The 26,281-nt window shown below is 40.3% G+C and overlaps 2 protein-coding genes across 8 annotated transcripts in view; both read left to right on the top strand.

The window, feature by feature from the left end:
* The window catches only part of Cpb2 (carboxypeptidase B2), a 38,415-nt gene extending 36,016 nt beyond the window's left edge, over positions 1-2,399 (top strand). Inside the window, exon 12 of the mRNA XM_052734226.1 lies at positions 1,470-2,399. Within this exon, the coding sequence (XP_052590186.1) occupies positions 1,470-1,654 (185 nt within the window). The 3' untranslated portion in view covers positions 1,655-2,399. The remainder of the gene's footprint in view (positions 1-1,469) is intronic.
* Positions 2,400-2,565: 166 nt separating this feature from the next.
* Positions 2,566-26,281, top strand: part of Zc3h13 (zinc finger CCCH-type containing 13) — a 69,985-nt gene continuing 46,269 nt past the window's right edge. For 4 of the 7 annotated variants that reach the window (XM_052732730.1, XM_052732731.1, XM_052732732.1 and 1 more), the window contains exons 1-4: positions 2,566-2,909; positions 10,145-10,270; positions 10,760-10,869; positions 12,718-12,829. In XM_052732730.1, coding sequence (XP_052588690.1) covers positions 10,154-10,270; positions 10,760-10,869; positions 12,718-12,829 — 339 coding nt within the window. In that variant the 5' untranslated portion in view covers positions 2,566-2,909; positions 10,145-10,153. The remainder of the gene's footprint in view (positions 2,910-10,144; positions 10,271-10,759; positions 10,870-12,717; positions 12,830-26,281) is intronic. The other 3 variants (XM_052732729.1, XM_052732728.1, XM_052732735.1) reach the window with 3 other exon arrangements.

Here is a 26,281-nt window from a genome sequence, read left to right as displayed (position 1 = left end):
TTTATGACCACTGACATGATTTGAAGTTCATTTGGAAGCATACATTTGGTAGAAGAATTCGTAAAATGCTGACAATAGGCTAATAAGGAACAATTTGCCCCACAGAGGTATTGAAGCATGTTATAAGCACAGGATAATAGGGTAGTGTAGAACTGAGCCTGGAGGAGACAGATCATTAGAAGGAAATAATGGGTATAGAAAGAACTCAAATAAGGAGTCCTGGTTTTTCATAAAGGAGACACTTTTAAGCCAGTTGAATTATTTATTTATCAGTCCTAGAAAAACTGACAAGTCACTAAGAATAAAAACTGAATTAAGCTGGGTGGTGGTGGTACACACCTTTAATCTCAACACTCAGGAAGCAGAGGCAAGTGGATGGATCTCTGTGAGTTTGAGGCCAGCTTGGCCTACAAAGTGAGTTTGATGACAGCCAGAGCTGTTATACAGAGAAACCCTGTATCGAAAACAAACAAACAATAACCAACCAACCAAACACAAACTAAATTAAATTATTAATACATCTTTCACGGAAATAAATGCCAAATTTATCAAATAATAAAGTACAAAAACCCCACCACAAGCTAAAAACTTGAGTGAGAAAAGCTTCACATGTTACACGGATCTAATAACACTAATGCTGTTCTTACAAACAATATATAGAATGAACCATGTAGAAAAGTAAGCAAGGACATTGAAAGAAAAATACAAAGATGAACAACAAATATTTAAAAGCATGCACTTCACTGATAAGGAAATCTAAACCAAAGACAATTGCATATTATTATTATTATTTTTGCTCAGAAAATTGCCAGGATCATGATTCCTGCCCATGGTGCAGGAGCTGGCAGTGAGTGTACTCACACCCTGCTAGGAGGAGTAGGTTCCATTCTTTTGGATAGTACTTAGTAGCAAGTGTGGTAACTATTAAAGATAAACAACCCTAGACAAGTAACTCTACCTCTAGAGAATATTTTGAACTAATAAACATCGATTTATAAACAAAGGTCTCACTCTAAAGAAACTAAGTAATTTATCAACAAAATTATTTAAATCAATCACATATAGTTTTACAATGCAGTCCTATAAAATCATTAAAAAATGATGTAGCTTCAAATTGTTATGATACTTTTGGAAATGTTACAATAATTATGTTTAGAAACGTTACAAAATAGCAGACAGGCACTGTGTGACTTTATGTAACAAAATTAAACCAGAAAAATTCATTTAGTGCACTGTAAAATGCACTAAAATGTTATTGGCACTTATCACACTCCTTGGTCAGATTGTTGTTGAGTTCTGGGCAACATCTGTTTTCTTTCTCAACATGTTTTCTTTTCAATGTCCACAATTTTTGGATAAGAAATTTAGGTAACTTAATTAGAAGAAAGCAAAGTTATTTTCATTTCTAAAAAAAAAAAATTGAGTTGAAATAAATATATTTCAAGATATTCTTTTTCGTCTTCTTTTAGACCTAGCTCCTGGAGGTTCTGATGATTGGATCTACGATTTGGGCATCAAATATTCATTTACGATTGAACTTCGAGATAAAGGCAGATATGGATTCTTGCTGCCTGAGAGATACATCAAACCCACCTGTGCAGAAGCTCTGGCAGCAGTCTCCAAAATAGCTTGGCATGTTATTAGGAACCTTTAATGCCTGTGCCTCTGCTCCGGTGTTTTTATTTTACTGATTTCAGCAACACCAAATTGTTGAACTGGCTTTTTTCTAAGTCTAATCAGTTTCCTTGGTTTTGTCAAAGAATAAAATACATAACACTTGGAGCTTAAGGGTGACAAAGGCTCGTGTGTATTTTAACCTTTTTATTGTAAGGGGCTAGGTATTGATCCCCACTCCCTCATCCCTTGATTTAGGATGACCAGTTATCTTAAGCAGTTTTAAGATTTATTATTTGTATGAGCGCGTGTGTGCCCCTGCGTGAGTTTAAGCACCTGGTTCTTGCTGGACCCCAAAGAAAGCGCTGGATTCACTGGAATTGAAGTTACTGAAGGTTATTCGTAGCCACGTGGGTGCTGGGAACCAAATCTGGTCTCTCCAAGAGCAGCAACCGCTCTTAACGGCTGGAGCTGTTTCTCCAGCCCCTCTTTAGCTACTTTAATACTAATTTTATGCAAATCATTCGACCCAAAAAGCAAAAGCAAAGGCACTTTGAAGCATCTTAAGGATTTCCACTCCAAAATTGCAGTCAGTCTCTGCTCGTGTTCCTGAAAGCACAATGCGTACACAGCCTTTAGTCCAGCCATAGGCCCAGGCGGGGGAAGGGCGGACGTCAAATTCTGCAGCCCAGAAGCATGCCAGGCTGTGGTCACTGCCAGTGACAAAGTGGCACTTTACGCACTGGAAAACCGTTAAATCGAGAACCTTTCCATTAATTGAAAAATCTCAGCTCTCCCTAGCCAGCTCCCAGTTTCCTTTCCCAGATCTCTGAACGCAGGAGGCGCTCACACGCCTCACCGCCCTCGTGACGTTGGGGGGGGGGCGTAGTCCGGGAGGGGCGGGGCTTACTCTCTGACGACTAATCTGGCGGCCGGAAGTCGCCGGGCCTGTAGAGGAGCGGGGCAAACCCCTGACTTCCGGCCGCGTTTAGCTGCTACCTGTCTAGCGGCCTGGCAGAGTTGCGGTCCTAGCGCGTTGCCCTGCTGCGGCCTCTGTGCGTCTCGTCTTGCGTCCCGAGCTCCCTGGAGCCTAGCGAGGATCCGGGCGGCTCCGCTGCTCCCTGTTGCCGGCGTCCGCCCGCCTGCGGAGGACCGGTTCCTGGGAGCCGCGCGTGCACGTCCTCCTCGTTGTCCTCCCGGGGCCGGGCGCGGGGACAGTCGGCTGCCCAGCTTCTTGGAGCGGAGGCGGCAGGGACGCCCGAGGACTGCGCTTACTGAGGGTGCTCGGAGAGGAGGTAAGCGTTCTGGGAGCTGATCGGGAGAGGCGTTGGGCCGGGCTCAGGTGGGAGGTTGGCGCTGTGTTCTCCATCCTCTCGCGGCTTACGCTCCTTTGCTATTCTGAACTCTGCTTGAGCATCCCACTCTGAACTCTGCAGTAGCTCCCAGTGCTTAGATGTGTCGTCTGTTGCTCTAGTAGTGGTCCTGGAGTCCGTGTCAGGGGGCAGGCGGACTTGGATACCCTGGCGCGGTGGTCTCATTTGTGTGTGATGAAAGGGTGCAGCGGTGCAGTCTTGGATTTAGAATTATCTCCACGTATTCTAAATCTGTTGGAGAGAGTCTCGCTTTTGATTGTTTCTGTCTGGTCTTGCATTTTTCCCGGCTGTAATAAATACTATTGGGAGTGTAGGAGTTTTACTTTATCTTTACACTCCCTAGTCACTTTTGACAGCTATATCAGAAGCAGGGGAGGGTGGAATGAAGGGAGAATGTATGTCTGGCAGTATCTTTCTCTAAGCAGATTAACATTTATGTGGCTGGAAAAGTATTCAGAGTTGAGAAGACTTGGATGATATTGGTAGGATCTTGTTTGTGAAGGGCAGTATCTTGTTAATTAGTTTTTATTACGAATTATGGACATGTGGAATCTTCTGGTTTGTGGGGTTTTGAGAAAGTAATTTGAGAAGTTTGGAACTTTTAAGTCTGGCATTTAAGATTTTAAAAGTCTGTGATACTGGGCGGTGGTGGCCCACGTCTTTAGTTCCAGCATTCGAGAGGCAGAGGCAGGCGGATCTCTGTAAGTTCCAGGCCAGCCTGGTCTACAACAGAGCGAGTTCAGGACAGCCAGAGCTACACAGAGAAACCCTGTCTTGAAACACAAAACAAAACAGTAATAACAACAATAAAACAAGCAAAAACTCCTTAGAAAAGTCTGTGATATAGTTGCTCAGTTAAATCCAAATGATGATGTGGTTCTGCCTGTGTGTTTAGTTTTGCTATGTAATTTTGACATTACTAGCTTTAGTATCTAAGCAACATGTTTTGCAACACAGTGTATAGATCTGCAAGCAACTTCCAGCCTTGTAATGGCTTGATTCTATCAGATGACATTTTCAACTGCAGGCTTAGCAGGTGGATGTAGGTATGTAGCGTAGCAGTTTGTGCAAAAACAGTTGTGCCCTGAAACTTGAGTTCAGTGTGAGCACCTGGTAGGATGCATTTGTTCAAAACACACAGTTGACATCCACCCATAGCTTGCGGCCTCAGATACCCGAATGTACAGACACTCAAATCCCTTCTAGAAAATGATATAATCTTTGAACTTGTCCACACCTTGTGTGTTTTCAGTCACCTCTATACTTCTAATACATAATATGATGTAAATACTATATACTGTTTAGGAATAATATAAATAAAGGTTTGTACATTTTCATGTAGGTTTTTTTAAAAGTATTTTCAATGCAGGGATACAGCCTTTTATTTGCTTTCTGTTTGCTGGTGATTCAGAGTGATCATAACTGCTTATTTTGAGATACATATTCACGGCCACACTACCCTGAATGCACCTGGTTTCAGAAGCTAAGCAGGATCGGGCCTTGTTAATACTTGGATTGGAGATGTCTGTAATATAAATTTAAAAATACTAAAGCACAGTGTAACATATATCAATTCATTTTATTCAGTTGTTAGTGTTACTTAATTATGAATTTTGAATTTAAACCTAGGTCACATCCTCGAGATATTTAACTTCCCAAAATTTGAATCCAAAATATACCTAGTCTCAAACATTTAGGATAAGGGTTCTCAGTTAGCATATGTTTTACTGACAGACTTTTAGCAGACCTTGGAAGTAATTATTTGAAAAGAGCCACCTCTGTGATGCTCCTTTCTCAGCCGTGTTTATGGTGTGGAACTCAGAGTACATTGTTCCCTGCAGAAGGGGAGCAGTTCTCATATTGGAGATACATTTTCTGTCTTAGTAGGTTCATCATTAGTGCCCCAGAATTTGCTTTTTTTAGTTGAAGGGGTTGATGAAAGCCCCAGATGTCTATTAAATTCCAAAGGAGAGCAGATAAGGAAAACATCTGCGTAGTCGTTTGGTGTAGTTGAGAAAGACATGACGAAACAGGTGACGACAGCTTAAACAAAACAGTTTGGATACCAAGTGAAGGGACATCTTCAGACAAGAGTCAGTTTACTAGCAGGTGATTGGTTTAAAGACATTGGCATCCACAATTCCGGTTCTTGTGTCTACTATTTTCTCCTCCACTTTGAAGCATTTATATCTATCCCATTAATGGTTTTTGTCCTCTAATCAAATCTACACTCCACTCTTTTGTGGTATTCATCTTTCTTTGAACCCATCATTTAGGATTGAAATTTTTGAGCTTTCACATCAGTTGATTACATGGTTTTGAGGTACATGATTTAATATATAAAAAATAAATGTTTTTCTGGTGTATTTATTTTCCAACAAATGAGCTTTTAAGTTATATTATTTTCTGTTCAAACAAAGTGTTTATTCATGCAGAGTCATAACTGTGTGGCTACTAATGTTGAGGATAGTGTTGTGTTGAAGACTGCTAGTAGGAGTTCTTAGGTGGATAATGTATTAATTACATTTATTGTGTACATATACATAATGTATTGTGTACATTAATTACACAATGTATTAATTGTGTTACTGTAATGAAATTCCCGATACTTATGAAGAAAGCTAATTTCGACTTCTGACTTTAGAGATTTATGCCCAGGATTGCATCCATTTCTTTGGGCCTCTTGGGTGGGTGGCACAAGCCAGGAAGTGAAGTTAGAAGGAGAGATGAACAGACAGGTTCTACAGTTCCCTTTGAAAGCATCCCTTTGCCTCATGATGCAAGGATTTTTCTATTATTCTTTACCTCTTAAAAGATCCACAGGACCTCATGTTACCACCACCCTGAGGACCAAGCCTTTACTGATAGTCTTTTGGGGGAGGGGGTGGAAACTCATCCAAACCTTAGCAAAGGATCAGAGGTGTTCATTCCAGAACCATTGTGGTAATAGATGCCTGTAATACCAGAACCCAAGAAGCTGAAGTAGGAAGAGTCATTCCAGATGGATAACTTTAATTCTTGTTTTTACCTTTTGTGTCTCATGGTTTCGTCCTCTCTATAATCTAGACCCATTACCAAAATACAGTGTAATTGTAGGACAGAATCTGGCACTATAGGATTCTGAGGCAAAAGGAGAATACATCTTTTACTTCATTGTATTTCCCCCTTCATTTGGAAGGCTAAGTAGTAGCTGGGAATAAAAATTCCTGGGAAATTCCCTTATAGGCAAATCTTTTTTTTTTTTTAAGATTTGTTTATTTTATTTTTTATGTATATAACTCTTTTGTCCAGATGTATCTATGTATGTGCATTGCCTATGTGCCTGGTGCCTTAGGAGATCAGAAGAGGGTGTTGGATCCCTTGGAACTGGAGTTAATGGATGGTTGTGAGCTACCACGTGTGTGCTGGGAATTGAACCATGGCCCTCTGCAAGAGCAACAAGTTCTTTTAACTGATGATCCCCTACAGGTGACTCTTGACCATTCTTCATGCTCTTTGTAAAAGCAATTGATTCTGTTTGTATGGGGAGCAGCTTTTTACTATAGGAGTACAAGGCTGGGATGTGGCTTATAAGTTGGGGTCTGTAATTCTTACTTCGTTTGGTGTAAAGTTCCAATGGGATCTAGGCATCTAGGATTGGAGAGGAGCTGTGAAGCCATGCATTCTAGCAGTAGGTCAGAGAAGAGAGTGGTGATGAGCTAAGTGGAGGTGACAGCATGTAGAGAAGTAGTAGAGCAAGGGAATACCATGATCCTTTAGAAGACCAAGAAAGGAGATCGCAGATGATCAGTACTTCAGATACAGTAATACATAGTGTCTTAGTCAGGGTTCTCTAGAGAAGTGAGCCTCAACCTTCCTAATGCTGTGACCCTTTAATACAGTCCTCATGTTGTGGTGACCCCCAACCATGAAATTATTTTGTTGCTACTTCTTAACTGTAATTTTGCTACTGTTATGAATCATAATGTAAATATTTGATATGTGACCTCTGTGGGAGTCTTGACCCACAACTTGTGAACCACTGCTCTAGACGAACAATGGATACATATGAATGAATATATATTATAGATATTTATGTATTATATATACATGTGATATATGTGTGTCATATATATGTATATATATGATTTATTAGAGTGGTTCACAGGCTGTGTCCACCTTGTCCAACAATGACTATCTCCAATAGAAAGATCAAGAATTCAGTGGTTTTTCAGACCACAAGGCTGGATGTCTCAGCTGGTCTTCTGTATACATCAGAATCCTGAAGTAGGTTCTGTTACCAGAGAAGTGAGAGCAAGCAGGCAAAGAGCAAACATTTTCTTCTTGTACTTTATATAGCTTCCACCAGAAGATGTGGTGGCTCTTTCCACCTCAAAACATCTGGATTTAGGATGGGTCTTCCAACTTCATATCATTCAATCATGAAAATTCCTTCCCAGATGGACACAGCCCCTTGGGTTTTAGTTGATTTCAGCTGTAGTCAAGTTGACAACAAGAACAGTATCACAAAGCTTCTTGCTTGGTGGAATCTGTTAGTTTCTGGTAGGAAGGGGTGGTAGAAGTAGTCCCATTGAGGGTAGGAATGCTGGAGGCAGAGCTAACGTATTTTCATTGATAGTGGTGGTGGAGGGAAAATGTAAAGTAGTATTGTAGGATGAGACCACCTACTTAGGAGGAAAAAGATTTGCATTCTTTAGGTTCTGAATAACAAGTTCATCAGGGAACTTAGAATCTGTTCAGTTTTATTAAATGGTTGAGGATCATGATGTGTACTCATATATTGATTGATAATAATATAATGGAACTTTAAGATGCATTTTTAACTTCAAACTTTTCTGCCTGCCCCCACCCTCACCCCCAGTTTTTCGAGGCAGGGTTTCTCTGTGTAGACCAGGCTGGCCTTGAATCCACCTACCTCTGCCTCCCAAGTTCCAGGGTTAAAGGTATGAGCCACCATGCCTGGCTAGCATACATTTACTTCTTATTACCTTCTACATTGATAGACATTGTATATTTCTAGGTGTTTTTTTTTTTTTTTTTTTTGAGCTAATCAGAGCTCTTATTTTCTAGGTCTTTTAATTCTGCACCACTTCTCTAAGTTTTCTGTTCTGTTTCTTTGTTCCTTTCCATAATCTACTGGATATCTGATATGGCTTTGCAGTATCTTCCCCTGAACATCTATGTTTGTGCTGAGAATGAGTTCAAGAAAATTAAAGATACACATTATGTTGATGCTAATATATATTTGGCTCATTTGTTTTCTTTTCTTGGAGAATGGCTGATATAACTGTTTTGCTCACCTATGTGGCATTCTACACTGTAAAGCATCTTATTACTTCAGAGTTATTTTCCAACTTGTGTTTAAAAAAAAGGTTACATTTTATGTTAAAGAGTTTATAATCTAAACTTCCCAATTAAATCCACTTTGATGTATCACTTTATGGTTTCCTCTTGATTTGTCATCTTTTCCCACTTGTCAAACTTTGGTCTCACTTTTTGAATCTTTATCAGAATGTGACTTGAGTGACCTAGTTAAATGGAATATTTTTATCATCACTATTGAGTTTTTGGCTTTGATTTTCTATTCCAGGATATTTTTTCTTTTTGTTGTTTTCCAAACAAGATTTTACTATTTATTACTAGCTGACCTTGAACTCACTATTTATTGTCCAGGCTGACGTTGAACTCACAGCAGTGCTCTTGCCTTAGTCTTCTGAGTGCTAGGATTGGAGGCATGCCCTCCCACACACTCAGCTAGTGCTGATGTGATTTCATGTCCAGTAATATATCTTTATTTTGAAACCATATTAAAGATCACCTGTGATTCTTATAAAGACTAGTTCTGTTGCTGGGGTTGTAGCTCAGTTAGTAGAGAATGTAGGGAAGCCCTGTGTTCAGATCCAGAATTGGAGATGGAGACAGGAGGAGAGAAGTTAAAGACTGTCCTCTGCTGGATGTTGAAGTTGAGGCCAAACTGGGCTACAGGAAATCTTGTCTCAAGTGTACACACACACACACACACACACACACACACACACACACACACACACACACGACTACTTGTGTATACCAAGTAGAAGTTACTTTTTTTTTAAGCTGCCATGGCTCTTTCTGATAATCTGACAATTAGATTTCTGCTCATGCTCAGGTGATGTAAAATGTGCAGTTCAGCTTGTCTTGCTTTTGCTCACGAGACAGTTTCTTCCTTCAGATCAGTATGAGTTATTACTTGGTCTGGACTTCGTTTCCTATTGTGTGCTGTCATCTGAATTTTTACTTTCCATTAAATAACTGGATTAGTTTTCTTATTAGAGTCTTAGTTTTTTAATGCTTTCTTTAGCTTTTTATATACTTTTGCAATTTTTCTTTCTTATTGTTAATAATGACCCATTCCTTACTTTCAGCACCTTTGACTTTCATGGCATTGTGTGTTGGATTATAGAAATACCTTGGAGAGTTTTGTTTTCGGTATTACTGAAAAATTAACATTCTTCATCAAATTGCCTTTCCATGACCTTTGCAGCAAAGAATACTTAAACAGCACCCGCTTTTCTCCCATATTGTTGTTTGTTTGTTTGACTTTTGATTTTCTTCCAGACATGGTCATTCTGTGAACTGGAGATCCTCCTGCCTCAGCTTCCTGAGGCCGGGGATTACTGACGTGTGGCACCACCCCCAGACATTCCCATACTCATCTGAAGCAGTACTTTTGTAGCCGCTGAAACAGTATAAAGAGTTGTTTCCACTTTCAATTAAGATTTCACCTGGGTTTATGTCCCATGTTCTTTGACTTACATATCTTTTAGTTAACCGGTTGTTAGGCTAGCAATCTTCCCCTAAAGGACAGACAGAGCTACCAGATTTTACACCGGCTTTTATAAGTAACTCACAAAGAAATAACTGTAGTTGAATGTCCAGTACAGAGGAGGTCCAGGTCCAGCCCACGGAGTCCAGAGTTGCTAGACTTAGAAGCGTGGTATAGCAGGCAACATGTCTACTAGCATCCTCTTCTGTTTCCCTCTGTCCATGCCCTGGGCTCAGGAAAACACTACTGGTTTTAGAGTGTTACCCGTAGCTTTGTCTGGTTGTAAGTTTTAGGCTCAGGTGTATAAAATTGAAAGATTTTACAGTTTTAACTCTCTCTCTTTTGGTTAAAGTAGTTCAAAATGTCAAAAATTAGGAGGAAGGTCACAGTGGAAAACACCAAGACCATATCTGAGAGTACATCCAGAAGACCTAGTGTGTTTGAGAGGCTTGGACCCAGTACTGGCAGCACAGCAGAGGTGAGTTGTCACTACTGTGGATATAGGGAGCTTATTAGAGGGGACTAGGAGTGTGACTCAGTGGCAGAGCCCTTACCTAGCCTGTATGAAGGGGCACCACCCTCAATCCTGTGCCCTGGGGGAGACATTTAAAATACTATTATTGAAGTACTAATTGCTATTATAAAGGAAAATGGGTTGTTTTGTCATGGGGTTGATTTAGCAAATTTTACTCTAGGAAAGAAATGAAAGAGGGGTTATGGTTTGTAAATTTCTCATTGTTTTATAAGGGTTTTATTTGTTCTATATATACAATGTATTTTAATCCTATCCATGCCCCATTCCAGTAACACCCCCACCCCACACACATACCCTCTTGTGGTTTATCTTTCCTTATGGTATTATTATTGGAGGAGCATGTGCTTAGCTGGCATTTGGGTCGCTCTGACTTGATTTTGCCCTAGTAGCATCTTTTCCTCAGACATTCATGTAGTAATATCTGCCTCCTAGACCCAGTGCCGGAACTGGCTGAAGACGGGCAGCTGCCTCTATGGAAACACATGTAGGTTCGTCCATGGCCCTTCACCTCGTGGGAAAGGTTACAGCAGCAATTACAGAAGGTAAACTGAGAACGGAAGCATTTGCTATAGTGTTAAAAACCAACTTTAGCAATTTAGTGTAAAAACCTGAAATTGAACCGTATATTTGGTCAGATTTCCTGTTTTGGGGTAGTCTTGACAGTCATAAATTAGCCAGATCTTTTGGTTGTTACTTTTGAGATTAATAAAATGTTAGCTTTAAAATGTACATGTTTGTATGTCTTGATAATAGATCCTTTTCCAATGTGTTTATTCAAATCAGTGCACACCTGTAAGGAGACTGAGTCTGGGGACAAACACCCCTAAAACGCCCCCTACCTCATACTGCCCCAAGTTTGTATTAAATCTCCGCTTAAGCAGAACTCAGAGGTGTGAGAATTTATTTTTAGTAAAGTTAGACTAGTCATTCTTAACAGAGTAAAATTTAAATAAGATTTAGTTGTAATTTTCCAAAGGCCTTTTAAATTTATATCTTTTTTCTTCTTTTGGTTTTTCGAGACAGGGTTCCTCTGTGTAGTGCCTGTCCTGGATGTCACTCTGTAGACCAGGCTGGCCTTGCACAGAGATCCGCCTGGCTCTGCCTCCCGAGTGCTGGGATTAAAGGCGTGCACCAACACTGCCCAGCTTAAATTTGTGTCTTCTACAAGCTTTGTTGTAAAATCTGCTTGCCAAACCTCTTAGGGCACTGTGTTAATATAAATGTCTTTAGGGCTGGAGCGGTATAGGTCAGTGGTTAAGAGCCTTGACTGCTCTTCTAGAAGACCTGAGTTTACTTTCCATCACCCACATGGTGGCAAACAGCCGTCTGTAGCTCCAGTCCCAGGGGATCCAATATCCTTTCCTAGACTCAGACACCAGGTACGCACATGGTGCACAGACATACATGCAGACATAACACCCATACACATAAAGCAAACAAATAATTTTAAGTGTGTTTATATATAGATAAACATTTTCTTTGCAGAACATCATTTTGCCTTTGATAGAAACTTGACTAAACTAAATTTGCATAACGAAGATCTTTTTAGTGTTCCTTTTGTCCCCTTATGATGATTTTGTAATATTTTTTAAATGTAACAGATGCAATGTTTCTTACAGAAATTATTTAATCGGTAACTAGATTTATATAGTCCTGAAATTGTGCGTGCTGATTGCTTTGCCTGCAGGATTAGTAGGAAAACTTAAAGTTAGTCATTGGAGATTTTTTTAAGAGAGACAGACAGAGAGAGAGAGAGACAGAGAGAGAGAGACAGAGAGAGAGAGACAGAGAGAGAGAGACAGAGAGAGAGAGACAGAGAGAGCGAGCGCACCACATTTGAATGTGAAGGTCAAAGGACAGCTTTTGGGAGTCTGTTCTCTCCTCCAGGCCTGATGACAATCACGTTTACCCATTGAGCCTTCTTGATGACTGTTGGCTTTCATTTTTAAGATGCAGGAAATATTTTCTTAGTTGATAGTATGTCCAACTACATACATACATAGAGGGAATTAATCCCTCTGGAATAACTTCGCTTCTTTATAACTTAACCTTTCTCTTATTGCCCTTCATCTACAATATGACTGCTATATTTGTGTGGTGAACAGAAAGTAACTCAAGCTGCTATTTGCATATTCATTTTCTTCAGTTCATTGTTTCTCGTATTATCAGTATTTACAACCCCATGGAAGTTAACATGCATTTTGATTGGCATTGGGAGAAAACTTGTGAATATTGTTCATATTTTTATATAGTACTACTTAAGCTGAAACATTTTTCAGAAGTTTAGCCACCAAAGACAGAAAATTGCATCAGTATTTATGAAGTTATTTATTTATATTATTCTTATAAAATGTCATATAAATACAGAATTTTGTTGTTTTATATCAAAGGTCACCGGAAAGACCTACAGGTGACCTCAGAGAAAGAATGAAGAACAAGCGTCAGGATGTGGACACTGAATCCCAGAAACGGAACACAGAGGAGTCATCCTCACCTGTTAGGGTAGGCTAATTTACGACTCACCTAAATTTCAGTAGTCATTTAGTCCATGATTTCCATTTTAAATAGGAAGTGGTGTGCTAAACACATGGTAAAGCCATGACTAGACATTACAATGTCCTGTGTGAACACATGTAAGTTTGTTTGGTTTGTTTTGTTACTTTTTTTCAAGACAGGGTTTCTCTGTGTAGCACTGGCTATCCTGGAACTTGCTCTGTAGACCAGGCTGGCCTCGGAATAAACATAATTTAAGGGGCAGGGAAAACAGTCCGTTCTTCTGTGTATTTAAAATGAAAGGGATCTACCAGCAGAGCTCAGGCTGCACTTAGAAGGTTTTGTACCTCCCAGAACTCAGGAGTGCCTAAATGCAGTGTACAGTTTCAGAGTTCAAGGAGCTGCTGTAGTTCTCAAGGACATTTACAGTTGTGTGGCTAGCCCTGTGGTCACTTTTCATCCCTCTGCAAAGAAACGCCACGTTTTCTAGCAATCACCCCTGTTGTCCCACTGACTGTGAGCCCTAGGCAGTCATGAAATCACTTCTTGTTTTATGAATTGTTCACTCTCTGTGCTTATATAATGTGTCATCTCTTGTGACTAATTTCCTTTACCCAGTTTTTAACATTTATGGAAAATTATAAGATGCATTACTCTTGTCTGTTTTTTCAAAGAATATTCCATTGTATTAGAATTCCTTATTTTGTTCATTCACTTCTCTTTGATGACTGTTTGGGCTCTTTTCACCACCCTCCCTATATTGTGAATGAGAACATTCATGTACAAGGTTTTGGTTAGCATATGAGTTCATTTGTCTTGGTTTAATCCTGGAGAGCAGAACTGGTGAATCCGCGGTCTCTTCGTTACTCTCCCGCTGCCGTGACAGAATATCTGAGGGAAACAACCTAAGGAAGGGATTCTTCTGGCTCAGTTTGAGGGCCAGTGTGCACATGGCATGGCTGTGTGGAAGCAGGAGCACAGGCCATTTGCATCCACAGCCAGCAAGTGGAGAGCAGTGAGTGCTGTGCTCAGCCCCCTTTCTTCAGTAGGATGGAGTTCCCCACTTCAACCAACCAGCTTAGGAACTCCCTCACAGAAAGCCCTGAGATCGCGTCACCGTGGGAGTCAGTATTAGCACGCAGTGTGAATGCTGCTTTCTCTTTGGAGGGTTTGCTAAAGCAGTGCTTCTCAGCCTTCCTAATGCTGCGGTCATTTAATACATGCTGTGGTGACCCCAACCACAAAATTATTTTTGTTGCTACTTCATAACTGTAGTGTTGCGAGTTGTAATGTAAATGTCTGGTCAGCACACACATTGAGAACCGCTACGCTAGACCGTCGTTTAGAGGTTGCATCGTTTTTACTTCTAGACAGTAGGATATGAAAGTTCCAGTTTCCTCATATTTTTTTCCAGCTCCTAATCTCCCTAATAACTAAGGATGCCAAGCATTGTGTGCATACTCACTGGCTGTTGGTGCATATTTGGAGATACTCTGCCCATTTTTAAAATTGAGCTATCTTTATTGAGTTGTAAGAGTTCTTTATATTTTAAGTACAGGTAAAATATATTCTTTGAAGGTTTCAAGTTTTCCATTTTTTTCTAGTTAGTAATAATGTGAAATAATTGTGTATTTATATATCATAAAATTTCTAAGCTGGGCAGTGGTGGCACACACCTTTAATTCCAGCACTTGGGAGGCAGAGCCAGGCGGATCTTTGTGAGTTCGAGGCCAGCCTGGTCTACAGAGCGAGATCCAGGACAGGTACCAAAACTACACAGAGAAACCTTGTCTCAAAAAACTTAAAAAAAAAAAAAAAAAAGAAAAAGAAAAAAATTCTAGGATGAATTGTTTTGCTTTACCAGTGTTTAATACAAATCTGGGTAATTTCCTTTTAAGTTAAAAATAGCAAAAAATAAAATCACTGTTCTAAAATTTGTTTTTATTCCTTTAACTATTTTTACTCTGAAATAAGTTAAAATTTAAGAAAATTTATCAGAATTAGTGTGGTGGTATTTTACTTGTACTAAAATATAATTTTAATTGTATGTTAATAAATAAAGTTGCCTGGGGCTCAAAGCTATTAAAGCTAAACAAGTGCGTGGCGGCGGTGGCGCACGCCTTTAAAAACCTGGAGGGCGGTACATACAGGCAGTAACAAGGCAGTCACGTGTTTGGGTTTACAACCAATGAGAAGGCAAAACAGCTAAACTATATAAAAAACATACACACAAAAAGTAAATCCCTTTCAAAAAGCTCTCTTGGCTAAAGCAAATCGCTAAAGCAGGAAGGGTGAGGCTCTTAGCTCTGACTTCTTGGCTTTCTTATCTAAATTGGCTCTGTATTTCTTATTTAATAACACAGTTGGTTACATCTACAAATTAGCATTCAGTTCCTGTTTGTTTTCATTTTTAAGGTGCCTAAAACAAATTTTCTACCATTCTGTGCATTGTTACTTTTTTTTTTTAAATTTTCTAAGTTGGGGCAGTGTCTTACTGTGTCACCTGGCCTGCAATAAATACACCAGGCTCCTGGGCTCACGTGATCTTCTTGCCTCAGCCTCTCCAGGAACTGGTACTACATAGGCTCTCAGCGTCAGGTCAGACACAGCTCTCATGTGGGGGGGGTGTGTGTGTGCGCGCGCGCGCGTGCATGTGCGTGTGTGCGTGTAAGTGTACATAGCTGTGCACTTGCCCATATGGGCATATGTGAAAGCCAGAGATTGAGACTGGATTCTTTCTTTGCCATTCTCCACTTTATTTAAAAAACAAACAAAAAAACCTTTTAAAAATCGTTTAAGACTTCCACACATGTATATAGTATGTTTAAAACCAGTCTCCACCAGTTCCTCTCCTGTGTCTACCCTACCTTCCACATAACCTTTTCTTCTCGACTTCACGTGTTCTTTTTCTAACCCCACCAAGCCCACTTAGTGCTGCATGGCATTTCAACGCCCTATTTTTGAGACAGGGTCTCTCACTGAACCCAGAGCTCACCATTTGAGCTTGACTGGCTGGCCACTGAGCCCCTGGGATCCACCTGTCTCTGGTCTCCAGTCCTGGGTTACAAATGTGCCACCATGCCCAGTATTTACATGGGTACTACAGATCAGAACTCATGTCTTTAGGCTTGCCCACCAAGCACTGTATGAGCCATCTCCCTAGCCCCTTGTCTTCAAGTTCTTGATCGTGTTCTTTAAAACTCAAAAGGTTTTGATTTTATGGAATTCAGCTTACCTGTTTATTTGTTTGTTTAATTTAATGTTGCTTACTCTTTGTCATTTGAGAAACTTTCATTATACAGGATCATAAAGATTTATGACTGTTTCATATATTTCACATAGAATATAAAATAATACCAAGAGTAAAATGTCCTAAAATATTAAAGAAGTGAGTTCTGAACCTTCTCCTGTGTGTGTGTGTGTGTGTGTGTGTGTGTGTGTGTGTGTGTCTGTGTGTGTGTGTGTGTGTGTCTGTGTGTGTGTGTGTGCACATCTGATTCCTTAAAACATAAGTCAGCTTTTCTGAGTTCACATGACATGTGTTGAGTAGATGAACTGTAATTAGTTAATATAAGGGACAGGCACAAGGATTTACAATGTGAATGCAGTACCTCTAGGTATTGTTAGCTAAACTCTGCTATCAGTTTCCTCATCTATAAATTAGGAACTGGCTTTGTTGGTATGTTATGATGATGGGTAGGATTGGCCATTTTATGCTGACTCTTAATAATATAATAATATAATGGTTAAAATGGCTTTTCTGTTCTCTAAATTGACTTTAGTCTCTTAGCAGAAATTGGATGTGAGCATTAATTTAGGTTGTTAATACACACACATAAATATATTATATATATATAAATATAAATATATATAGTTATAAAGGCTTATATGTTTAGATCACATTAGTAGACAGCAAAGTTGACTATTAAGAAATTTAAAGTCTAGGGTTAGAGAGATGGCTCAGCAGTTAAGAGCACTGGCTGCTCTTCCAGAGGACCTGAGTACAATTCCTAGTACCCACATGATGCTCACTACTGCCTGTAACTGCTGTCTCAAGGGATTAGATTCCTCTTGTAGCCTGTGAAAGCACCAGGCATGCAAGTGATGTACAGACATACATCCAGGCAAAACATTTACGCACATGAAGTGAGTAAACCTTAAGAGAAAAGCAAGTAAAGCTTGATTCTTGCTTTCATCTCTGATGTATTCAGCAGCATGTGATGCTGATCTTCATGTAGTGGCTTCCTGTCAGAGGTCAGATTGATTTTAAGGAAGGGCAGCATCATATAGAAAACAAAGGCAGAGCTGAGATAAGCGTGTGATTTTTCAGGGAGTTAACAGATTTACTCCTCCTTTGTCACTGATATTTACTCCAGTATGTCTAAATTATAAGGTTGCTGGATTACCCTTGATTTTGTGGAGAGGCAACTTCATAAATAAACCAATTGTAATTCCTTTTTTTTTTCTTCTTCTTCTTTTCTTTTGGTTTTTCGACACAGGGTTTCTCTGTGTAGTTTTGGTGCCTGTCCTGGATCTCACTCTGTAGACTAGGCTGGACTTGAACTCACAGAGATCCGCCTGGCTCTGCCTCCCGAGTGCTGGGATTAAAGGCGTGCGCCATCACCGCGCGGCCCAATTGTTATTCCATAGTGTGTGAGATGGAAGCAAAGTGCACAGTGGGCAAAGTAAACAACTCCCTGCAGACCCCGAGAACCACAGGGAAGGAGAGGTTTGTGGGTGAGCAGACGAAAGGGGTGGGGGGAGTGATGCAGTTAACTATGGAGATTTTCAAAGGACTACTACCATGCTTGAGGAGCTGAGATGCTGGTGCTTGTGTCCTGCTGTCGCATTGGAATGAAGTTGAGTGCTAAGTAGGTACTGGTCAGTTCCCTTAAACAGAAGTGGTTCTCATGTACAGCCTCAGTTGGGAAACCTTGGTGGCCTTGTCTCAATTGAAGTGTGCTGTAAGTATAAAATATGTACTGAGTTTCAGATACTTGGTATGAAAAGTAAATAAATCTCAGTTTCTACTGGATTTCATATTGAAATGACAGATTTTGATGCATTAAGTTAAATGAAATACATTAACATTTTAATTTTACCTGCTTTATTTTTCTTTCTGATGTGGCAGTGAAGAATGGAAAGGTTGCCAGTGCACTTATTAAAGAGGGTGCCCTGCTTGATCTGAACCAAATGTCATGCAATTGAGTCTACAGAACCTTACAAATACACTCATTGAATTGTGTTCTAGTCTCTGACAGAGGCTTGTTATTTTACAGAATTTGAACATAGCAAAGAAATTATCTCTGAGAGAAGAATTGACCCTGAATATAGTCAGTGAGAAAATTTGTTAATGATAAAGGCATAAGTGTGTCCTGGGAGCTGTCCCTTAAGAGAAGCTGTGCAGCAACATTTCAGAGAAGGTTAAATGATTTATCATAATGAGAAAGTATCTGTTAGAGTTTAGAGATCCTCTTTGGGTGTTCCCTTGTTTGTGTAGACCCTTTCCTCAGGATAGATGGACAAGAGCAGTGGTTTAGTTTTACTTCTACATGTTGGTTTTTTTTTTCCTTTAGTTTCTATTGTGATAAAATAGATACAAGGTTTGTCATTTGAGACTTGTTTCAGTTGTTGTGTTTTGTGGGGTTTCTTGGTTGCTTTTGAGACCGGCTCTGATACTGCCAATCAGAGTGGCCTCAAACTTAGACCCCTCCTGCTTTCACCTCAGCTCCTCAAATGCCACCATGCCCAGCTATGGTGTTAATTTAAATGTTGATTAATTCAACTGCTTTAACCTGTCATTTGTATGCCCATTTCTAGTTCCTGGAATGAACAGTTCAGAGATTTTTATTCTGAAGCTTAGAGTGATACTCCCTTTCCATTCTCCAAAATCGTCAGTTGCTTTCATTTTCTGCCCTCAGCCTGATTACTTATCTTGAGATAGAGACTCTGCTTTAGACTTGATTTTATTATGGGTCAATTTAATTGGACTATTACTTAAATTACTTTTTCAGATTTCACTGTGTAGGTAGAGCTCAAGATGATTGGCCAACATCTAGCCTATTCTAGGTGCGTTATTCTGACATCACATACATACTCCACTAGATCTTTTCCTACTCTTAGTTGCCAAGTTCTGTCCTATTATGAATCAAAACTGTTTCTAGTACAGAGTGCATTGTGTCTGGGAGAGCTTTCTTCAAGAGTGCACTAGTTTTGTCTAACAGTCCCCTCCTTAACTGTCTTACACACACACACACACACACACACACACACACACACACACACACACCCCGCCATGTACTTTGTCCCTCGTCTGTCCGAGTCTTAATATTTCTGACTAGCTGAGGTTGGGATGACCCTAGCTCGAGGAGGGGGTTGTTCCATAGCTGCTGCAGTAAGGAGGACTTCTTGCAGTGGAGAGCTTTAAGGTAGAAGGTTAACAGTTACTGACCGCATCCAGAAGAAGCCTCCACCTTGCTTTAAATCTGTAATATTAAGTACAGTGCCTGTTTCCACGTGCCACAAGTTATGGTAAAAACCAAATGGGGAAGTACAAGTAAGAAGTCTTTAGAAAGAGTGAAACAGCCGAGCAGTGGTGACGCACGCCTTTAATCCCAGCACTCGGGAGGCAGAGTCAGGCGGATCTCTGTGAGTTCGAGGCCAGCCTGGTCTACAGAGCGAGATCCAGGAAAGGCGCAAAGCTACACAGAAACCCTATCTCGAAAAACCAAAAAAAAAAAAAAGAGAGTGAAACAATGTACTTGCAAAACAGAAAGAGTGGAAAGGCACTAAGCTAACAGGAAGCTGATTGCTGTGGTAGTAAATTGATCAAATAAGTGTTTACTGAAAAGGATAAGACATAGAAGAGGAGGCTAGGAGCAAGAGTGTAAGCAGAGATATAAATATGTTTATTGGTGGAAATTTCATAGCAAACAGTACAGAGATAATTATGACATTGTTTTCGTCATACAGTTTCCTTTCATAAGAAACCCCACATGGTTACATAGTATCAAGCATTTGCTGTGCTAGTGAATCCTGTCCAGATTGAGAAAGTCAAGAATGGACATCTTGACTTCTTGATGTATGAACCTTAGCAAAAGGCTGAAAGAAAGTGGATTAAACTCATTGAAAGGCTTGTCTGTTCATGTGTCTCAAAGCTGATGCCAGTCATTTGGAAACCTCACTTCTTCATGTGGATCTGGTCATGTGGATAGCTTCGACTTCCTCTCACCTGAAGGCTGGATACCAAGGATTAATAACTTGTTTTACACACACACACACACACACACACACACACACACACACACACACACACACACACTTAGCCCTGCATAGCAAGGAAGAGCAAGTGTGCATGTGGCCTCGTTCCTGTAACTATAAAATGGTATCAGAAACCAAAATCTGGGTGGTGGTAGGATGTCTCAGCCAGCAGCCTACAGAAGTATGTTATGCTAACTAGTATTATATGTGTTTCTATTGACCACCTGTCTATATTGTTGAGCTAAGCCTGAGTTCTTGCTGATGTCTTCAACTTTAATCTACCACCATTATTGTTACTTCCCTAAATTGATATGTTCTACGTCCTCAGCTTGTGGGCCATCTTTATATTGGACACAAGTCTTTTTTAAAAGCTTACTTTGTTGAGAGATACAATGTGCAAATAAATTGCACCCATTCTAAATATATAGTCTGATTTTTGACACATGTACATATTATTCTTAGCAAGGTGTTACTTTACAGTCAAGATACAAAGTATTTCTGTCAGCTCAAAATTATGTCTCCATTCCCCATCCTTTATATGTTCAGAGCTGTCATTTGATTGGAATCCTGTAGTATATATCTCCCTGTCTGGATTCTTTCAGTGTAATTAATTAATAATTTCAAAATTCAACCACATTATTGTGTTCATACTTTGTTCCTCTTCTTGCTTAGCAGTCTGTGATACAGCAGAATTTGTTCATGTTACAGTTGATGGGCATGAGAGTTTCCAGTTTTCAGTTACTTACATAGAACTGAGGAGTGCGGTCTAAGTCTTTACATGGACGTGTTTTCGCCACTAAGTACCCAGTTGTAGCGTGGCTGGGCCATATGCATAGTGTGGCCTCATAGAAACTGCTGAACAGCCTTGCAGAGTAGTTGTTACATTTTCCATCTCCATGTAGTCAGTGAGTTTCTGCTGCTGTTCTTGCCACCATTGGCATCGTTGAGCCTTTTCATTTTAGCTCTGCGGGCAGGCATGTAGTACTTTTAGTTGTTGAGAGTTAATGGTGTTGTACGTCTTTGAATTTTGTTGGGGGGGGTTATTTCTCTCTCTCTCTCTCTCTCTCTCTCTCTCTCTCTCTCTCTCTCTCTCTCTCATACACACACACCCCTTTTATTGGCCCTTTGTTTTTGTGTTTTGTGATGTATTTTCTCCGCAGATTATGACACATTTGTAATTCTTAGGTTCTGGATACCTTCCTTGTGAACTATAGTATTGCAGATGTGTTTTCCCAGTGTGGCTAGGCTATCCTTATCAGTTATCTTGTGTTGTTTTGACACCTCCCTCCTCAGTAGTCTCTGTAGTTAAAGTCATGTGTCCAGCACATTGCATACATGTACTCAGAGGCCTACTACTGTTAGTCATGGCCTTTAAGGCCTTTCATTAAGCACGATCAGGAAGTAGGTGTGTATTTCTCTTAAAAACAGACAAGTAAGTCCTGATCATTCAGATTTAGGATTTCACGGCTTTTACAATTGTATTGCTTTCTTGTGCAGAAAATTCTAGTGCCTCTTTACATTATTTCAGATTTTATATTTAGACAATATTATTACTAGCAAGGTGTTACAGTTTGCATGTAAAATGCCCTGTACAGGCTCATGTGTTTGAAAACTTGGTCCTCAGCTGGGGACAGTTTTGGTGAATTGCAAGGTGTTTGGCCTTTTGACATTGTAATTCACTTTAACATTTACAAAGTTCATTCCAGAACCAGGCAATTGAATTACAAAAACGAACAACAAGCAAACAAAAAAAGCCTTTTACAATGTTTTAATGAAGTTTATGGTGGGGGAGGCTTGGGGATGGAAGTTGGGGGGCGGGGACATGCGGGAGGCTGGAGGCCTGTTCTTGTGTAGGCCAGGCTACCCTGAGCTCTTGCTCCGCCTGCCTCAGCCTATGCAGCTATGCAATTCCGAGCATGCCTCATTGCTCTTGGATATGTTTACTATGATTTTGCGTTGTACCTGTATTCGGCAGGTTGGGGATACGCCCCGGAAAAGGAGCTGGGCTGTAGAGCTTCATGGGAGGAAGTGGGTCACTGAGGGTGGGCCTAGTGGGTTCTAGCCCATCCCTGCTTCCGGTCTGGTCTGCTTCTGGTCTGGTCTGCTTCTGGTCTCCGGTCGGATGTTTGTTTCCTCCTTGCCATTGTGAGCTGTACCCTCGAACTGTGAGCCAGACTGAACTTCTTCAGGGTTCAGTTCTTTTTCTGTCTAGTCTTTGTCATAGAAATGGGAGAGGCACTAATGCATAGGTTATTGAGAAGTTAAATCTCTTTGTAGTTCTTAGAGTATGCCTTATTTGGGATACATCTGTTAAATTTGGTCGATAGAGTTTTTAGCTAGTTACTGTGTTTTAAACCACCAAATTAATACATGCATGAATTAATCCGTGTCATTCTGATTTAAGTATTGGGATTTCTTTTCAATTTTGTAAATATACAAAATGTGGTTTTAAGACAGTTTACTTTTAAAAAGTCTGGCTTCCATCTTTTGATTGCTCTGCCTTGTTCCATATAGACCACATGTATTTTTCCTTCTGCTTTTATCTGTATATACGTGCACTTGTATATTTATATATGTTAAATGCATATGTTGATAGAGACGGTGTATATGCACATAAATTTGTGTGTAATGTTTTTCTTTTTTTTTTAGTTTTTCGAGACAGGGTTTCTCTGTGTAGCTTTGCGCCTTTCCTGGAACTCACTCTGTAGACCAGGCTGACCTTGAATTCACAAAGATCTGCCTGGCTCTGCCTCCCGAGTGCTGGGATTAAAGGCGTGCACCACCACCGCCTGGCTGTGTGTAATGTTTTTCATACATAAAAGATGACCTTATATTTCACATGGCTTTTTAAACGTTTTTCTTACAGGTTCTTACATTCCATAGCAATATATTGAGAGATTTCTTAGGCTTTTTTTAGTTCCATGGTGTTTCGTTGTTTGACTAGACCATGCCTTCTGTGCATGGGGATTTAGGTTATTCAATGTTGTTCCTGCTGTAGAGCTGTGGCGAATGACTGTATACGTGTTATACATTTTTGTTTTTTTTTTTTTTTGTTTTTTTGTTTTTCGAGACAGGGTTTCTCTGTGTAGCTTTGCGCCTTTCCTGGGACTCACTTGGTAGCCCAGGCTGGCCTCGAACTCACAGAGATCCGCCTGGCTCTGCCTCCCGAGTGCTGGGATTAAAGGCGTGCGCCACCACCGCCCGGCGTGTTATACATTTTTAATGTGTCTTAGAACAAGATAAATCTGAAGACTAGGGCTGGTGTGCCAGAGGGTCAGATGGTATGTCGGGTTAGTTTTAATTTATATTTCTCTTGTGAAATTTAGGCACCCTTATGAACTCCTGTCTCTATCTCTTCCTCTTCCATTACCCTTACCCCTTGTCAGTCTCTTCTCTATTTCTCAGTCTCCGTATTTTAGGGGTCAAAGTTGAATATGATTTATCTGATAATGCTGGAGACCAGAAGTGTTTCCAGTTTTTGATTCCCCCACCCCCAGATTTTAGGCTATTTGCTTATACATAGTGAGCTGTCTTGAGGATGGCAACCCTATCTCAATATGAAATTGGTTTGTATTTCCTGTAATGTGTACAGGAAGCTTGAAGGTAATTTTGCTGGTTTTTGTGTGCCTTTGTTTTTAGTGAAACCTTTATGTGAGGACAGCTGTTGTGCTGGTGCTTACAGGCTCAGATCTGGGGCATTTCAGATTTTGGAGTTTTGAATTAGGGATGCTCAGCTTGCAATAGCATTTTGTTTACGATATCAAGTATAATAATTTTCATTTCTCTTTTCAAAACTTAATGGGAGCCGGACGGTGGTGGCGCACACCTTTAATCCCAGCACTCGGGAGGCAGAGCCAGGTGGATCTCTGTGAGTTCGAGTCCAGCCTGGGCTACCAAGTGAGTTCCAGGAAAGGTGCAAAGCTACACAGAGAAACCCTTTCTCAAAAAACCAAAAACCAAAAACAAAACTTAATTTTTTTTTTAAGAGCAATTTATATATTAGCCATTTGCCCAATGGAGGTGTGTTGATTGTCTCCCAGTTTTGGCAATTATAAGTAGTCCTCTGCAGACATTTTTTACTGATTTTTATGTGGGCACAAGGCTTTGGCTAAATACCTGGGAGTGTTGCTGCTGGATTGTGTGGAAAAAGAAGTAAAAGAAAAGAAAGAAAGGAAGGGAGGGAGGGAGGTGATGGTAGTGGAAGAACTAGTTTAGCCTGGCCTGACAACACAGGGTTTGTTTGTTTGTTTGTTTGTTTGTTTGTTTTGGTTTTTTCGAGACAGGGTTTCTCTGTAGTTTTGCGCCTTTCCTGGAACTCACTTTGTAGACCAGGCTGGCCTCGAACTCACAGAGATCCACCTGGCTCTGCCTCCCGAGTGCTGGGATTAAAGGCGTGCGCCACCACCGCCCGGCGACAACACAGGTTTTTAACACCAACTTCTTGGAGAGCCTAAGGCAGGAGGATGGCAAGTTTAGGTCCTGCCTAGGTAACTTAGTGAGGTCCTGTTAAGTAAACAAAGGAAAAGAATGGGAGTGGGTATCTCTGTGGCATAGCACTTGCCTAGCCTAGCCTGTGTGCTACCATAGATTCAGTCCTCAATGAAACATACAGAGAGAGAGAGACAGACAGACGGAGAGAGCACGCGCAAGGATCTGAGGGGAGAAAATAGACACCCCCCCCCCCCCAATAAAACCCGTCTCTGCCCAACAGCCCTCAGGATTCATTCCACTGACAGTGAATGTGTGCCTAGTATGAGCTTTTTTTATTCCCTGCAATTTTCACAGTGACTTGCCATGTTGAACATCTTCTCATATACTTGTCTGTCATCTGGATGTCTTCATTTTGGTGATACACTTTTCTTTTAATCAGGTTTTTGTGTTGTTGAGTTTTAAGTGTCCTTTCTGTGTTTTAGATAACATAGTTTGTATGTTTGCAGATGTCCTTTGCAAACTTTTTCCTCATTTTTCTGAATTGTTTTCTCCTTCTCTTGACAGTATCTTTCCTAGTGTGAAACTTTTCTGTTTTAATGAAGGCCACTTAACATTATTTCTTTGATGGACTGTATCCTTGATCATTAAAATCCCTTACTTGAGATTATTTAGATATTTTCCTTCAGATTTGCTCTTTATATTTATGTCTGTGATCCATTTTGAGTTAATTTTTGTGAGAACGGTAAGGTCTGTGTCCAGCAGCACTGGATACCTAGTTGTTGTGCACGTCCTTTGAAAGACTGTCCTTTTTTCATTGAATTGTCTTTGCTTCCCATCCAGATCACTTGTTTATCTGTGAGGGTCTATTTCTCAGTTTTCTGATGTGTTCCTCTGTTAATTTGTCTGATCTCACAGTGTCTTGATTACTGTCACTTTATATTGAGTATTGAAATCTGGTGGGTTTCAGCTCTTCAGACTTGATCTTCTCTTTCCATACTTTGATTTACTTCTTGTAAACTTCAGCATCAGGCTGTCTAACCAATGGCGACCTGCTGGGTTTTTGTTTTGTTGATGGTGACTATTCAATCTTAGGTCAGTTCTATTGAAATATTGTCGTGTGTCATAATCGGCATCAGTTGTTACCTTGACATACCTGGAAAGAGGGAAGCACGTCAACTGAGGAATTGCCCCCTTGAGTTAACTTCTGGGTATGTCGTGTGGCATTTTCTTAGTTGCTGATGGATGTAGGAGGGCCCAGCCCGCTGTCTCTAGGCAGGTGGGCCTGGGCTGTATGGGAAAGGTTGCCAAGCAGGCCCGGGGAAGCATGCCTCCGTGCTCTCTGCTGTAGTTCGTCTTGAGCTTTTGCCTTGGCTTCTCTCTATGTAATAATCCCTTTCCTTCCTCAGTTTGATTTTGGTCAGTGTTTTATCATAGCAACAGAAAGCTAATTAGAACAGCATATTAGTATAGAGAAGAATGGTAGCTTAATGAAAGTATGAAAATCATGAAATATAAATCTGTGATAAACATGAGGTGCCTTTGGCTCTTGGTCTGATAGAAAAAGGTATTGAAGGGATTTAGTAATGATGTCCAAATATATAAAGAGTAAGCATGTAGAAGTACTAGATCTGTTTTGCATAACTTCAGAGATTAGAACTAGTCTTATAGAATTTTGAGAGATAAAGATTAAGAAAAATTTCTGATAACCAGAGCCCTCTAGAAATAGGAATAGCTGTCACTGGAAACCTTGGGAGCTAATTTTTTCCCTGT

The sequence above is a fragment of the Peromyscus californicus genome, unplaced genomic scaffold (assembly GCF_007827085.1).
Source record: "Peromyscus californicus insignis strain IS unplaced genomic scaffold, ASM782708v3 Scaffold_12__1_contigs__length_115047231, whole genome shotgun sequence".
Taxonomy (NCBI): domain Eukaryota; kingdom Metazoa; phylum Chordata; class Mammalia; order Rodentia; family Cricetidae; genus Peromyscus; species Peromyscus californicus.
This window is presented reverse-complemented; position numbering and strand designations above follow the sequence as displayed.